We start from the raw sequence: 16,118 nt of genomic DNA, 5'->3' as shown, positions 1-16,118 counted from the left end.
TCTGTTCAACTGATGAGAACTCACACACCTGGAGAAGCAGGGATGATGGCTTTCCCCTCCCAACATCCAGACGTATTCTTGTACATGCAATTGTGCCAAATTGGCTTGCATCTTGTGGTGTACTTTGCTGAGGGAAAATGTACTTGATACGATGTGTTGTTGTCTCACCTAGCTGTCTTAAGATGAATGCACTAATTGTAAGTCGCTCTTGATAAGAGTGTCTGCTAAATGACTAAAATGTGAAAATGTTAAAAGTACTACACACTAGTAAACAACTGGTCAAACCACTTAACCATATGCTCAGACAGGGGTGTTAAAATCAGATTAGATTAAGATTTCTTCTTAAACAACATCCTAGCCATTAAATATTTAAGTGTCTCTCTCTCCCCATACATTTTTTTAAAATGTATTTATTTTACAAAATTCAAATGATTCCGATAATGATGGGGGACTCAATGGGGGGAAAGGGGCTGGTGTGGAGGCCTCGAGGGGGAAAAAAGGACCGGTGTGGGGGCCTCGAGGGGGAAAAAGGGCCGGTGTGGGGGCCTCGAGGGGAAAAAAGGGCCGGTGTGGGGGCCTCGAGGGGAGAAAAGGGCCGGTGTGGGGGCCTCGAGGGGAAAAAAGGGCCGGTGTGGGGGCCTCGAGGGGGAAAAAGTCCGGTGTGGGGGCCTCGAGGGAAAAAAGGGCCGGTATTGGGGCCCCGAGTGGAAAAAATGGCCGGTGTGGGGGCCTCGAGTGGAAAAAAGGGCCGGTGTGGGGCCTCGAGGGGAAAAAAAGGGCCGGTGTGGGGGCCTCGAGGGGAAAAAAGGGCCGGTGTGGGGGCCTCGAGGGGAAAAAAGGGCCGGTGTGGGGGCCTCGAGGGGAAAAAAGGGCCGGTGTGGGGGCCCCGAGGGGAAAAAAGGGCCGTTGTGGGGGCCCCGAGTGGAAAAAAGGGCCGGTGTGGGGGCCCCGAGGGGAAAAAAGGGTCGGTGTAGGGGCCCCGAGGGGAAAAAAGGCCCGGGGTGGGGGCCCCGAGGGGAAAAAGGGCCGGTGTGGGGGCCTTCGAGGGGAAAAAAGGGCCGGTGTGGGGGCCTCAAGTGAAAAAAAGGGCCGGTGTGGGGGCCTCGAGTGAAATAAAGGGCCGGTATGGGGGCCTCGAGTGAAATAAAGGGCTGGTGTGGGGGCCTCGAGGGGAAAAAATGTCCGGTGTGTTAGAGATGCCCGGGCGTATTTCTGGTCCCAGTCTGTCCCTGCCATTCTCTATACTATGAGTGACTTGGACTAGGTCTCAATAATACACTACTCATCCCTGTCCACCACAGCTCATGCTACACACTCCAGAGTCCCCACCTCTGTCAGCCCTGAGATTGAAGTAGAGCACTTCCCAGAACTAGGCTCACAATCCCAAGGTCCCTGACTTGCATGTTCATGGAGGGCTCACTGCTCCCCACTGCTCTTGCTGACATTTTCCAGGCTGTCCCTGAGAAGGCTGTAACCTGTGAGATGTGACAGGCCCTTGTCAGGGTGGCTCAGGTTCAGCCCTGGCAGCGGGTGTGACACATGTAGAGGGCTGCTCGTAGAAGGGGATTAAGTGCTTCCCCCAAGGGATCACAGAGAGAGAGCTCCGCATCTGGCACTGCAGCTGATCCCAGACCTGTCCACTGTCACTGGAGGTTTAACCCCTCCACACACACACACACACACACACACACACACACACACACACACACACACACCACCCAGCCACAGAGTAAGAAGAGCCACACTTGTTGTTGTGTGGCTCTCACCCATCATCACTCACAGCTCCCCTCCAGGCCTTTGTGACCACAACGTGGTGCATCATGGGATGTTCTAAGGGTGATGTAACCGGAGTGTAACCTGAGTGTCCTTGTCCCAAGGCAACGCCATTTGACCTATCCATAAAGAATCAGGAAATTAGAAGCCACGCTGGAATAACGTGTGGTCTATGATTCAATAAAAATGATTTGTTTATCTGATGCGCTGATCAGCATGATACGGCCAGCCTGCACAAATGGGAATGGTATTTGTAAAATGGTTTTGAGGTTTATCAAAGAGTGGTCTTTCGCTGAGGTGAACATGTTTCCCTGAAGACCTCCGTCCGTATATATGTAGGCATGTGGTTGTTTTCATTGTGGTTGGCCCTCTAGCTGCTGATATGACCAAAAGAATGAGAAAGGTGGGTGGTGATTTAGCTCAGTCATTTGTTCATTATCTTCCCACTAAGAGTCTTAAAGAACAGGCTGGGCTAATTATATATTGACCCCTCATCATCGAAATCAGACAATGGCCCGACAAGAAGATTGGCTCCATGTGTTTGAGAAAGATAAAGCCGAGCCTTTTCCATTTGGAAGCACTTAGAAAGTAGTGTAGACAAAATCAAATAAATGTTGCAGTGCCATTTGTGCCGTTCTCCCCAAGTTCTCCCAAAATCAACTGCTTAACATAAATTAGTATTCACAAAATAAATGTAACATTTCGCACAGTGGTAAATGATGCTCATGAATAATGCATGGGCATGCAAATGAGCATTTAGTTCCCAACTGCAGTTGTGTCGCTACGTGATGCTGAGTCTTTCCTCACTGGTGGTTTGTGCTTTGCTCTCTATAGTGTCTCAAATCTGCCTTCTAGTTCCCTTACGAAAGGTCTTTCCAAAATACTGGCTTGCCAACAAACACGTACAATTGAACTACCCTGTTCAAGGAAACATGTCATCAGAAATATAAGGGCTCTTTTGGCTAGGTGGTCATACCGTGCTGCAGTACGAGGCTCAAACATGAGTGGAATTTCGGTGATTCCATGCTAATGTGACCAGGATTAGAGTTGACCTACCCAGTCCCATCTGATTCATTCTGAGATGAGTTATATGCTGCTGGCCCTCAGCTCCCTCCTGGCAGTGTGTGTGTGCGTGTGTGTGTGTGTGTGTGTGTGTGTGTGTGTGTGTGTGTGTGTGTGTGTGTGTGTGTGTGTGTGTGTGTGTGTGTGTGTGTGTGTGTGTGTGTGTGTGTGTGTGTGTGTGTGTGTGTGAGTGAGAGGTAGTGGGTTGGTGGCAACTTAATTGGGGAGGACGAGCACATAGTAATGGCTGGAATAAATGGGATGGTATCCAACACATGGATGTGCTTGATACTATTCCATTCACACCATTCCAGACATTATTAGTAGCTGTCTCCCCTCAGCAACCTCCTGTAGCTGGAAGCCCTCTCCATCACTGTTGTGGTTTGCTTTCAGCACAATGTAGTTGCTTTCCCAATAATTTAAGGTAATACAATTGTTGAGACAAACCCAAAGTAATGCGGTTCAATGCAAATAACTTTTCAGCACAAATGTATGAGTGTGAGGCTCACAGACCACTGCACTGTTATGTTGCTCCCAAATCCTGGTACTAGATAGCCCTAGGGTCGTACGCCTTTTATTCAGAACTAGAATATGTTGGAAAATAATGATATGCATTGTCTTTCAGTGTTGCTGGCACACAGTCAACACAATAAATTAAAGCATGGCACCAGAAATATTTAGCTTTTCATCAAAGTAGAATTTTAAGTGCCATTTTCATGGTGAAGTTTTTAAGTTCCATTTTCATAATAAACACTGTTCAATATAAATGGGTGGAGAAGAAATTGTTTATTTAATTGTCATAGCTTATCACGCGTTTGCAGCTTAGCAGCATAGGCCCTACATCTATCTATCTAAAGTACATCCGGGCTCAAAGCAAGCTGGAGGAGTGTGCTGCCAAAAGACCTTAAACTTTCACCTGTCGTCACAATGAGCTGATGTGAAGGGGGGTGTTTGGCAATGCTAGGCAGAGCTAGCCGCTCAACAGCATGGTTTTGGACAGTTCTCCTAGGGGTCTCTGTCTGCGTCAAGTGAAGATCATTGGCTTTGTTTTTAACTGAATGAGCCCAGGACTTTAGGGGGAGAATGGTAGAGAACACCTATTCATGTATTACACCCAGTCAGACCAGGATACAGGCATAGACACACTCTCTAACACTCCTGCAGGCATGCACGCACACACACACGCACACACAGACACATCCGTCTTCCATTTTCTACAGTTCATACACAGCCACATACAAAAACACACACACCCACACAAACTATTTGTGTCTGTGATTTGGAATTCCTCTCTTTCTTTATATTCATTCTCTCATTCATCTCTCTTTTCTCACACACCTCAAACTGATTTATTGCTCTGACAATCTATGTGAAATAAGAAGTTATGAGAAATGTGCACTCCATTCTCTCCCACCTCATTGGGCTTCTCAGTCACTCACTCGATTAGCATAGAGTTGAATGGCTTTGTCGTCATGTGATTTTTAATGTGCTCCAAATCAATCACCTTTCCATTCCCCATGGGGCCCGTGGAAAGCAGTGATTTATACCTGCTGAATCCACACAGAGATTGAATCGCTATAGAAACAGGTTCTTTCCTGGTGAAAGTAAGCCTAATTTTTCATAATTACTTTCTTCCTGAGAGTTAGTACTTGAAGTGTGTGTAAAGAGAGAGCAGTGTTTATCACGAGGCTGCTCAAGCCTCCTGGGGGGACATTTTTGGGGGGATTTAATAGAATCATTAATTAAGCAATACATCTGGTCATATTCATGACACAGTTGTTTCTGGACCCTGCTGAGTTATTGACTTAATATTTCCAGTTCACTTGTATAAAGAAGTTGATTTTATTATAATTTATAATTTTGGTTACACTTTATTTGGATAGTCTGTAGATCTGTAGGTGGAAAACTGCTTTTTATGGTTAGTGTTTGAATAAATTTTAGGGTAAGGGTTAAGGTTAGGTTTAACGCTTGGGTAACGGGTTAGTAGACAGTAGAAATGTTACTGAAAGTCTGTAGAGTGACTACAGATGATCTATCCAACTAAAGTGTTACCTAGATAGCTACTGTAAGTAAGCTACCGTACTGTAGATCGTAGCTAAGTCATCATCTTCTCTCTCTAGCCCCTCAAGAAATATCTTTTCAGGTGAAGTCCAACTGCCTTAATGATAAAACGATCAAGCAGCCACAATACATTTCCATGGCAACTGATTTCAATCCTAATTTTCCAATCATGGCATCCTTTGTCCACGATGAGTGTGTTTGATATGGCTGCAGTGGCCATGCTAGGAGGACCCTTTGATCTGAGTGCTCTTTTCATAAGCATTGAACCACACCAGACAATCATAGCAAACATAAGCGTAACCATAGAGATCCTATCAAATATATTCTAATTCTATGGGCGTGGCACAGAAAGAGCTTGATACATTGGGCGTGCAGCGGTGAATGCTGTTGCTATACAGTTTGAGACTTGAAATTGAAGTTGTTCGGTACGTTTACCTTTTGGATTTAGCCAGGAACAAATCTATAAGAATAACTTGAGGGTCTCTAATAAGAAAGGAACAGTCTTCCATATCGACATCCCAGGGTTGTTACTTAATTTCACGGGTAGAAGACCTTGCTCCCTGAGTGTCAGCTCAGTTGCGGCATGCTCATTGTTTTATTTAGTTGGGTTCGGTGGCATTTGGAGGTTTAGCTGGGTTTTTTTTGTGTGTTTGTTTTTTTTTACTCAGAAACTGTCTCTGTCTTCCACACATTTACAGGGCTTGGAAAAAAACCATGTTAGTTATAAGGTTAAACAGGTCTCAGAAGTCTTCATGCATTCACTGCAGGCTATTGTTCCTATCAATCAATATCCATTTAGAAATGCCAAGAGAAATGTTGATACAGTACACTATTGTTTTGTTTGTGAACAGCTTTAGTCAATGTTGCCCCATGGTACTGTATGTAGCAATCGAATCAACCCAAGACAGCACTGCAGAGGCAGTCTTATCTGCATGCTTGGCATTCTCCTCATCCTGATCACTCCTAGATAGGCTAAATGGGAGAAACTCTGGAGACATACGTGACTAATTAAGGGAACTGCTGTTTCAGGTAAGTCCATGTGATGCTGCGTTCGAACATTTGGTCCGACATTAATTTGCTCATCAGGCTTATTGGAAGTAATGACTGATTCAGAGCCCCATTGAACATCATTGTCCTGCTTTTCCTGGAAGCTGTCCTGTTTTCCCAAATGGAGTATTCTTTGACGAAAGCGAAGTTTGAAAGACACAATTATTATTTCTAACCTTGTCAACGTCTTGACTATTTCCTATTCATTTTCACTATTTCCTATTCATTTTCACTATTTCCTATTCCTATTCATGTATGTTTTCATGGAAAACAAGGACATTTCTAAGTGACCCCAAACTTTTGAATGGTTGTGTATGTGTTGACGGACTGGAATTAAGTGCCATTCTCATCATTGGCAAATGGTACTGTCGTGACGCACCACTATTCAGATAGGACCACTGTATCGTTAATAAAAAATCGCTGTGCCACTTTATTCACTTTTTGTCTTATTTCCCCCCTCTCTCTCTCTCTCTCTCTCTCTCTCTCTCTCTCTGTGTCTCTCTCTGTGTCTCTCTCTGTGTCTCTCTCTCTCTCTTTCTCTCTCTCTCTCTCTCTTCTCTCTCTCTCTTCTCTCTCTCTCTCTCTCTCTCTCTCTCTCTCTCTCTCTCTCTCTCTCTCTCTCTCTGTGTCTCTCTCTGTGTCTCTCTGTGTCTCTGTCTGTCTCTGTCTCTGTCTCTCTGTCTCCCCACAGCGGATTCTCTAGATGGGGAGGAGTACCTGGATATATCGGGGATCATGAGGAACCAGGCGGGCCGCTACGAATGCAAAGCCAGCAATGACGTGGCCACACCGGATGTCAAATACGTCAATGTTGTCGTCAACTGTAAGACACTTTTTTTGGGGGGGGGTGTGACTCCTGTTTCTCCTGGCCAGTTTTTACTACATTAAGATCCATGATGGGTCTTTCATTAATTGATGAAAGCAATAGAACCAGATGAACTGTTGTGATTGAATCCTTAGATCCTCCCGCCATCAAGAATGCCAAGAGCTCTGAAACCCAGGTGGGCCGTATGGGGGTTCTTCAGTGTGACGCGGCCGCAGTGCCCAAACCAGAGTTTGAGTGGTACAGAGATGACAAGAGGTAAGCATTTTGTGGTTGTTTGAATCCCAGATTGCCCCTTTAATACATGTCCTTTGGTCATAATGGGGGAAGAGCCTACCCTATTATCAGAGGTGGCTGGTGGGTTGAGCTATAGGAGGCCCGGGCACTTTTTAATGGTTAGAATGGAATAAATGGAATGGTATCAAACATATGGAAACCACGTTTGACTCCGTTACATTAATTCCATTCCAGCCATTACATTGAGCCCGTCCTCCTATAGCTTCTCCCACCAGCCTCCACTGCATGTCATGTAAAAATGTAAAAGTTGTCCAGGGAACCAATTTCACACCTGGGACAGAGAGGAAACTTATAGAGGAGAACCGTAGGTGGAAATTCGTATGTGATCACTAAGCAATGGCAACCATGTTCCTTTCATCTTAACACTAGTCATGTAATAACCTCTCGGATTGCTTCACTGTAACATATTCAGTGGCTATGCAAAGCCGAAAAGTGAAAGTGTTTATGGTAATGTTCACACTAAACAGTCTTTGTAAGCTCGACGATTGTGATAAACAAAAATTACAAACTGAGGAGCAACTTTAGTGTAAGTATTATCTGCTATTGTATTGCAGAAGTAGTCTAGGTACTCAGTATATAATTGATGATTGTTCAGATATTTAAATTGTTCACTACCATTATTTTCTAAAACGGGTTCAGTCAGCACTTTGCCTTTCTGACTCCAATCATTCCACGTCCCTTTTGATGAGCTGAGGTGATTTGATCAAGTGTGAAACGCTTTATCTAGAAACAATTGATCCGTGATTGCGATACGTATTTGGAAACCTTTAACACTCAACTTAATTATCATCCCAATTATTATTATTATTTTTTACAAATGCAAAAGATGCACTTACTGCATGGTGTACCGGACACCCCCGCAGCCCCTGGAAGGTGGGGGCCACGAGCTTTTGGGGGCCCTTACGCCTGTCATCGATATCAATTTTAAAAAATGTAATAAATACTTTTTATTATATTTCCGTATGTACTAGGATACTAAGTGTTTGTTTCTTGGGCTTCAGGAATGTGACTGAAAATGTGCCCCAGGTCTTGAAAAATAACTGTATGTACACTGTATGTACAAACTGTAGCATCCAGGACAAGCATTAGGGGGTATCAGCAAACAAATGCCATGGTCAAGCCTACGACAGCACCAGTGCAATGAGTGGAGCTTACTCAGGTGTCCAAAAAAGCTCATGTCAGGCGAGAGCCTAATGGTTCTTAGGTAGTTCTTTATGAGTTTTAGGTTTAGAAAATGATCTCTCCGCAGAAGCGACAGTTACAAGGATGGTAAAAACAGCTTGATTGCTGTGGAAACATCAGGGAAACTGGACAGAAAGGAATGGTGCTTTCTGGTCACATTTCATTTGTCACATGCGCCGATACAACCGGTGTAGACCTTACAGTGAAACGCTTTACTCACAAGCCCTTAAACAACAATGTGGTTTTAAGAAAATACTAACAACAAAAAAGTAAGAGATAAGCATAACAAAACAATTGGAAGAGCAGCAGTAAATAACAGTAGCAGGGCTATATACAGGGGGTACTGGTACAGAGTCAATGTGTTAATGTGCGGGGGCACCGGTTTCGAGGTAATTGAGGTAATTATGTACATGTAGGTAGAGTTATTAAAGTGGCTATGCATAGATAATAACAGAGAGTAGCAGCAGCGTGGGGGGGGGGGCAATGCAAATAGTCTAGGTAGCCATTTGATTAGCTGTTCGGGTGTCTTATGGCTTGGGGGTAGAACCTGTTTAGAAGCCTATTGGACCTAGACTTGGCGCTCCGGTACCGCTTGTCGTGCGGTAACAGAAAGAACAGTCTATGACTAGGGTGGCTGGAGTCTTTGACAATTTTCCGGGCCTTCTTCTGACACTGCCTGGTATAGAGGTCCTGGATGGCAGGAAGATGTACTTGGCCGTACGCACTACCCTCTGTAGTGCCTTGTGGTTGGAGGCCGAGCAGTTGCCATACCAGGCAGTGATGCAACCCGTCAGGATGCTCTCGATGGTGCAGCTGTAAAACATTTTGACGATCTGAGGACCCATGACAAATCTTTTCAGTCTCCCGAGGGGGAATAGGTTTTGTCGTGCCCTCTTCACGACTATCTTGGTGTGCTTGTACCATGTTAGTTTGTTGGTGATGTGGACTCCAATGAACTTGAAGCTCTCAACCCGCTCCACCTCAGCCCCGTTGATAAGAATGGGGACGTGCTCGGTCCTCCTTTTCCTGTAGTCCACAATCATCTCATTTGTCTTGATCATGTTGAGGGAGAGGTTGTTTTCCTTGCACCACACGGTTAGGTCTCTGACCTCCACCGTATAGGCTGTCTCATCATTGTCGGTGATCAGGCCTACCACTGTTGTCATAAGCAAACTTAATGATGGTGTTGGAGTTGTGCCTGGCCGTGCAGTCATGAGTGAACAGGAGGCGACTGAGCATGCACCCCTGAGGGGCCCCTGTGTTGAGGATCAGCGTTGATTATGTGTTGTTACCTACCCTTACCACCTGGGGGGCGGCCCGTTAGGAAGTCCAGGATCCAGTCGCAGAGGGAGGTGTTTAGTCCCAGGGTCCTTAGCTTAGTGATGAGCTTTGAGGGCACTATGGTGTTGAGCGGTAGTCAATGAATAGCATTCTGACATACAGTAGGTGTTCCTTTTGTCCAGGTGGGAAAGGGCAGTGTGGAGTGCAATAGAGATTGCATCATCTGTGGATCTGTTGGTGCGGTATGCAGATTGGAGTTGGTCTAAGGTTTCTGGGATAATGGTGTTGATGTGAAACATGATCAGCCTTTCAAAGCACGTCATGGCTACAGACGTGAGTGCTATGGGTCAGTAGTCATTTAGGCAGGTCACCTTAGTGTTCTTGAGCACAAATGCAGCAGTTCTGCAACATCTTTAATTGAGCCTCTCATTCTCCTTCATTCCCGGCCTCATATACAGATGAACTGTATAGGAAGCTCTGGGACAGGTCGTCTGGACACAGGACAGCCAATAAATTAGAAGAGGCAGGGCTCAAGGGCCTTGAACAACAACAAAAAACAATGTTTTGTTCATCATGGTGAACCGTTTGAGTTGCGTGGTTGCAATATCAACAGTCCCTTATCTCTGGTATATCTTGGCATGCGTCATTCAAGACTAGGTTTAAATTGTGTGCAGCACAATGGGCGTACACTGGGTGCACGAACACCTGCTCTTTCCTTGACATCGACTGACCAGGTGAATCGAGGTGAAAGCTATGATCACTTATTGATGTCACTTGTCAAATCCACTTCAATCAGTGTAGATGAAGGGAAGGAGAAAGGCTGGTTAAAGAAGGATTTTTAAGCCTCGAGACAATTGGGACATGGTTCGTGTATGTGTGCCATTCAGAGGGTGAATGGGCAAGACTAAAGATTTACTGTAAGTGCCTTTGAATGGGGTATGGCAGTAGGTGGCAGGCGCACCTGTTCATGTCCAGAACTGCAACACTGCTGGGTCTTTTCACACACTCCCGTGTGTATCAAGAATAGTCCACCACTCAAAGGACATCCAACCAACTTGACACAACTGTGGGAAGCTTTGGAGTCAACATGGGCCAGCATCCCTGTGGAATGCTTTTGACACCTTGTAGAGTCCATGCCCCAACGAATTGAGGCTGTTCTGAGGGCAAACGGTGTGTGTGTGGGGTGGGGGGGGGGGGGGGGGGGGTGCGCAACTCAATATTAGGAAGGGGTTCGTAATGTTTTGTACACTCAGTGTATATTGCACTATGTCTCAGGAAAGACTATTTGGGGTGGCAGTACTCAGTATAGAAAACTGTCGGGCCGTAACCTGGACCTACAGGCCGTGGTGAAAGCATGTGCACACAGAAAAGGGGAACTTCAGGAGACCAGGTGAGTCTCTCAAGTTGGATTTCATTTACTTTGAATATTTCAGCCCATTTATGTAGGCTATTAGCCAGATAGTGGCTAAATTTATCCTCTAACCGACTACTTTTTTCCTCATTGCAGCTATAGATAGTACACTGCGTAATGGAACAATTCCTAGTAAGTGAGTGTTTTGAGGGTAAACAATGTACTATTTGGCATTAATAGACCACAACTGGAAGAGAGCAGGATGACGGCTCAGTTTATGCAGGTTCAGGTACCCTAGAAAGGACAGCTGTATATTTAAAATAATCTATTGGTAGCTGATTAGTATTCTGTTGTATCTAAAAATGTATTTGACAAATCTGCAATGTTTGAATTTCCAACTTTAATTACTGAAAGAGTAACATTGTTTCCACTGGCCAGCAGTCTAAAATGGCAGCATTGCGACACCGTGTATATCTTTGTGAAATGTTAGGCTTAACCTTGAGAAAATGATGACCAAAATAGGCCTACCATTAAACATTTATCCATTAGCTAAAGCAAAGGTGTGCCCTGGCTCCATAGAAAGCCTATCATCGATTCGACAAGCATGCAGCCGCGTAGACATGTTGCAATTTCAGCACCGTGGACAGCGATCGGTAGTCTACTTTGTGGCTGTCTGGCTGACACATTTGATTATTATAACGCAAACCTTACAGGGGGGCCCAGAGAAACTGCGTTACATCAGTGACTTACTGTTAGCGGTTTTATCATGTATTTCTACAGAGTTTTTTTTGTGTAACACAGCTTCGAGACAACATTCTTTTTGTGTAACACAGCTTCGAGACAACATTTTTTTTGTGTAACACAGCTTCGAGACAACATTTTTTTTGTGTAACACAGCTTCGAGACAACATTGTTTTTGTGTAACACAGCTTCGAGACAACATTTTTTTTGTGTAACACAGCTTCGAGACAACATTTTTTTTGTGTAACACAGCTTCGAGACAACATTGTTTTTGTGTAACACAGCTTCGAGACAACATTTTTTTTGTGTAACACAGCTTCTAGACAACATTTATTTTGTGTAACACAGCTTCGAGACAACATTTTTTTTGTGTTCCCTCCTGGGTGTCCATTAGCTCCGGAAGTGTCGTTGTTCAGGTACTGTAAATGTGCATCGCAAAATACCTCTGTGTAAGTTGTAAATTGTTTTGGGATGATAATTAAGTGGAGTGTTAAAGATTTCCAAAACCACATCACAAGGGTCAGGGCTCTTAACATATTTCCCCCGCACGACAGATAGGTTTGTGAATGGACTGTAAGGCACTAGCATTGCTGTACATAAATGGGAAAAGTTTTGATTAGAAGGGAGAGTATACCTCAAAATGTTATGGCTAGTAAAGAATTGTGTATATTCACTAATGAATCAGCTAGCACACAGGGTCAGACCACAAACCAAAATCCAAATAACCAAGCCTTCCGAACGTTACAGAAGCAATAGTCCACAGAGGAAAAATGTATTGGAAATCAATACAATATCCCCTAAACAAGTCTTTGTGAATGTTCTCACTTATATGGAGTTGAGAAAACTCGTCTTTTAAACTACAAAGAGTTTCTTGGTTACGAACATTTCTGACCACAACATTACAGTCAAGATGGCTTCCTTCTGACACACCCATTCAAACCAGGAAGTGACTATGGGTGTGGCCAGGTAGTGACCGGGCGGAGCCCACAGCCTATACACATCTCAAGGAACCATGGAACCTTGCAGGTTACAATGTTACTGTAGTTGTTTTGTTCCCCTGAATTCCTGGCTTGGTTATTTCTTGAGATAAATCCACATCTCAGGGCCACCTGTTTTTGTGGATCCAGCTATATGCCACAATCGAAAATGAATGGAAAAGATAAGCACCATATAATATCCAGATTTGCTCTGCTTATCTTTTAATATATAATAATAATATATGCCATTTAGCAGACGCTTTTATCCAAAGCGACTTACAGTCATGTGTGCATACATTCTACGTATTTCATTTGGGGTTGAGTAATATAGCTGGATCTAAACAGCCAATGGCATGTGGACTCGTCGTCACATTAGACTACCTTTCAGGTCAGAAAACAACTGCCAAACTTTGAATTCAAACTCTAATACCTTTAAGTGCCCTTCCTTTACCTCTGCAAGTTATTCATTTATCTTCTTCAACGACTTCCTTGATGTAATACAATACCATCATTTCAAATAATGCTCGGTCAGTAGATTTTATGTCTTTAACGATTAACTTAGTGTACCTTATCAAGCATATTTACTTCCACTCTGCAAGAGGCCTGCTCCTCGACTTGTTTTCTGTAATTCCCTTTAACCTTACCAGCACTGACCTCGTCATGACTGCCCACCACTGCTGTTACGTTTGAACTACTTTACCACCGAGATCTCCACACCATCTCCCAGTAGCATCTGATGTACAGGAATCCTCTAGTGCTTATTGATACTGCAGCAATTAACATTTCCCAAGACTGACCCGCTCGTCCTAATCCTCTGCTGGGGATACTGAGGCTCATTACTGTTGCTGCGGCTTGGTCCTTTGATCTGGAACCTCCCGGTCCTCTATTAGTCTCTTAGTTTCTGATTACATCCCGCGTTCTGGCACCTCCCCTGTACGATGCCGCATGAACGTCTTCAGGGAAGAGGAGGGTGGTACAGTATAGCCTGGTTAACCCAGACTGAACACTGGACTCACTCATTGTGAACTGAAACAATGGTAGAGTGCTCTTCACAGAACCTGATATTCCCACAATGTTGAATATGGGGAAGCTTTTTTTTGTTTCTCCCCATCAACATGAGTTGCTGTCTCTACCACTTGGCAACATTTTCCATTTTCCCTGCCACGTGCAACGTCTTGTTGATTTCCTTTATCAACAGCCTCAAGACATCCTTCTTCTGTCACTCACCGTTTCCTGTAATAGCCTACTTTAGATGCACCCACATGCCAACTCGAGAGGCGGCGAATGAGAATGAGTCTGCCTGATTGTTTGACACATTCCCGTTCAAACCAGTTTCTGTACCTTTTGCCCCATTTCAGTACATGAATCAAATCTGTCCTTCTGTTAAAAAATGGTTGTGGCTTCTTAAAGTGAATATGTCATTTAAAAGACATGTGCTGCCATCTACCAGTGGAAGATGATGGTGCAATGAACTAGGTCTTATTTGGATCCCTTCCCTGGATGCTTCAGACTTCACACAGTTGCTTATGACGTGACCATAGCTGAAAATGTTGTATTCCATGCTTGCTCAACCAGGACTCAGGGGAAGACGTAACATTGTAAACGTAAATCTGTCTCCCTCCATTTAGTATGATACAGTGGGGCAAAAAAGTATTTAGTCAGCAACCAATTGTGCAAGTTCTCCCACTTAAAAAGATGAGAGAGGCCTGTAATTTTCATCATAGGTACACTTCAACTATGACAGACAAAATTAGAAAAACAAATCCAGAAAATGACATTGTAGGATTTTTAATGAATTTATTTGCAAATTATGGTGGAAAATAAGTATTAGGCGTTAGGCTTAAGGTTTAAAGTTAGGGCTACTGTTAGGAGTTAGGTTAAAGGGTTTGGGGAAAGGTTAGTTAACATGCTAAGTTGTTGCAAAGTAGCTAAAAAGTAGTAAGTAGTTGCAAAGTTGCTATTTGCAAAGTTGAGTTTTCAACAAGCAACCTTTGGATTTCTAGACATTTGCGTTCTATGCCAATCCTTCCACCCCTCCCTCCTTTCGTTTTTGCCTTAAGTAACTTTCTGTCTTATGTAACCATACCAAACGTAACATATCATACCAAAAGTTACCACGATGTTACGTATAGTTTATGAGACCAAGCTGTGCTGCTAGAACCAAACACAATCATCTAACTGCATGCATGTGCTCTAAAATATCTAGGAAGTCACCTGGCCCAAGTTTGATATTTCGGTCTAATATAATTTTCCATGACACGGACCACATGTATTCATTGGCCTTATCATCACTGGTGGTGTGAACGGTCCCCACCCAAGGTGTCCCTCTAAGGAGGATCTCAGCACTTTCTCAACTTTCTGTTTCCCCGCCATCAGATTATGCTGTCTCATGATGTGCACTCACTTTCCTTTTTATGCAAAATGCTTTATACTACCGTGTGTCAGCACAAACTCACTGCCCCCTTGCATCAGTCTCAGCTATCCTAGCACATTCAAATGTTAAAGATGGGATCAGTTCGAAGCCCTTCATAGATTACCTCAAGTGTGCCTTGACAATGTATTATACACTGAGTATACCAAACACCTTCCTTTTACCCTGAGAACAGCCTCAATTCATTGGGGCATGGACTCTACAATGTGTCATGCGTTCTACAGGGATGCTGGCCAAAGTTGACAATGCTTCCCACAGTTGTTTCAAGTTGGCTGGATGTCCTTTGGGTGGTGGACTATTGTTGATACACTCAGGAAACTGTTGAGCGTTTAAAAAAAAAAAAACAGCAGCGTTGCAGTTCTTGACACAAACTGGTTCGCCTGACACCTACTACCATACCCCGTTCAAAGGCACTTAAATCTTTTTGTCTTGCCCATTCACCATTTGAAAGGCACTCACACACAATCCATGTCTCAAGGCTTAAAAAATCCTTCTTTAACCCGTCTCCTCCCCTTCATCTACACTGATTTGAAGTGGATTTTAACAAGTGACATCAACAAGGGATCATTCGCTTTCACTTGGATTCACCTGGCCGGTCAATGTCAAGGAAATAGTGTACTGCTGTGTCTACTCAATGTCAATAGACTCTATGATAAGGCAAACCAATGTTATCATAAATCATTACTTGCATGTCAATATATGAGAGGAACTGTGTGAACCTTTATTTATTATTTGAAACAAGCTGACTACTACTGTATGTATTATGAAGACAAAAGTGGCAGACAAATCAGATTCTGTGAGTTTTATGCATAGTGTGCTATAATGCCTAACATGATGTGGCGTCTTGTCCAGGCTATCCAACGCCCAGGGAATCAGTATCCAGATCGTAGGGACCACAACTGTCCTGATGATCTCCAACGTAACAGAGGAGGACTATGGAAACTACACATGTGTTGCAACCAACAAACTCGGGATCCAAAATGCTAGTCTCTTCCTCTATAGTAAGTGACTTTGGAATAGTATGCAGTCCCCCAAAATCTCTTAGTTAAATGTCTCTGAAATTAGACACTTTAGACAATGTTACAAATTCTA

The 16,118-nt window shown here is 43.9% G+C and overlaps 1 protein-coding gene across 3 annotated transcripts in view; it reads left to right on the top strand.

The window, feature by feature from the left end:
• LOC118384704 (limbic system-associated membrane protein-like) overlaps positions 1-16,118 on the top strand; it is a 1,031,328-nt gene that overhangs the window by 1,011,603 nt on the left and 3,607 nt on the right. For all 3 annotated transcript variants that reach the window (XM_035771464.2, XM_035771456.2, XM_035771448.2), the window contains 3 exons: positions 6,635-6,766; positions 6,904-7,024; positions 15,879-16,027. In XM_035771464.2, the coding sequence (XP_035627357.1) occupies positions 6,635-6,766; positions 6,904-7,024; positions 15,879-16,027 (402 nt within the window). The remainder of the gene's footprint in view (positions 1-6,634; positions 6,767-6,903; positions 7,025-15,878; positions 16,028-16,118) is intronic.

The sequence above is a fragment of the Oncorhynchus keta genome, chromosome 1, assembly GCF_023373465.1.
Source record: "Oncorhynchus keta strain PuntledgeMale-10-30-2019 chromosome 1, Oket_V2, whole genome shotgun sequence".
NCBI classification, from domain to species: Eukaryota; Metazoa; Chordata; class Actinopteri; order Salmoniformes; family Salmonidae; genus Oncorhynchus; species Oncorhynchus keta.
Note: the sequence above shows the minus strand (reverse complement) of the source record. Positions and strands in the feature narration are given on the sequence as shown.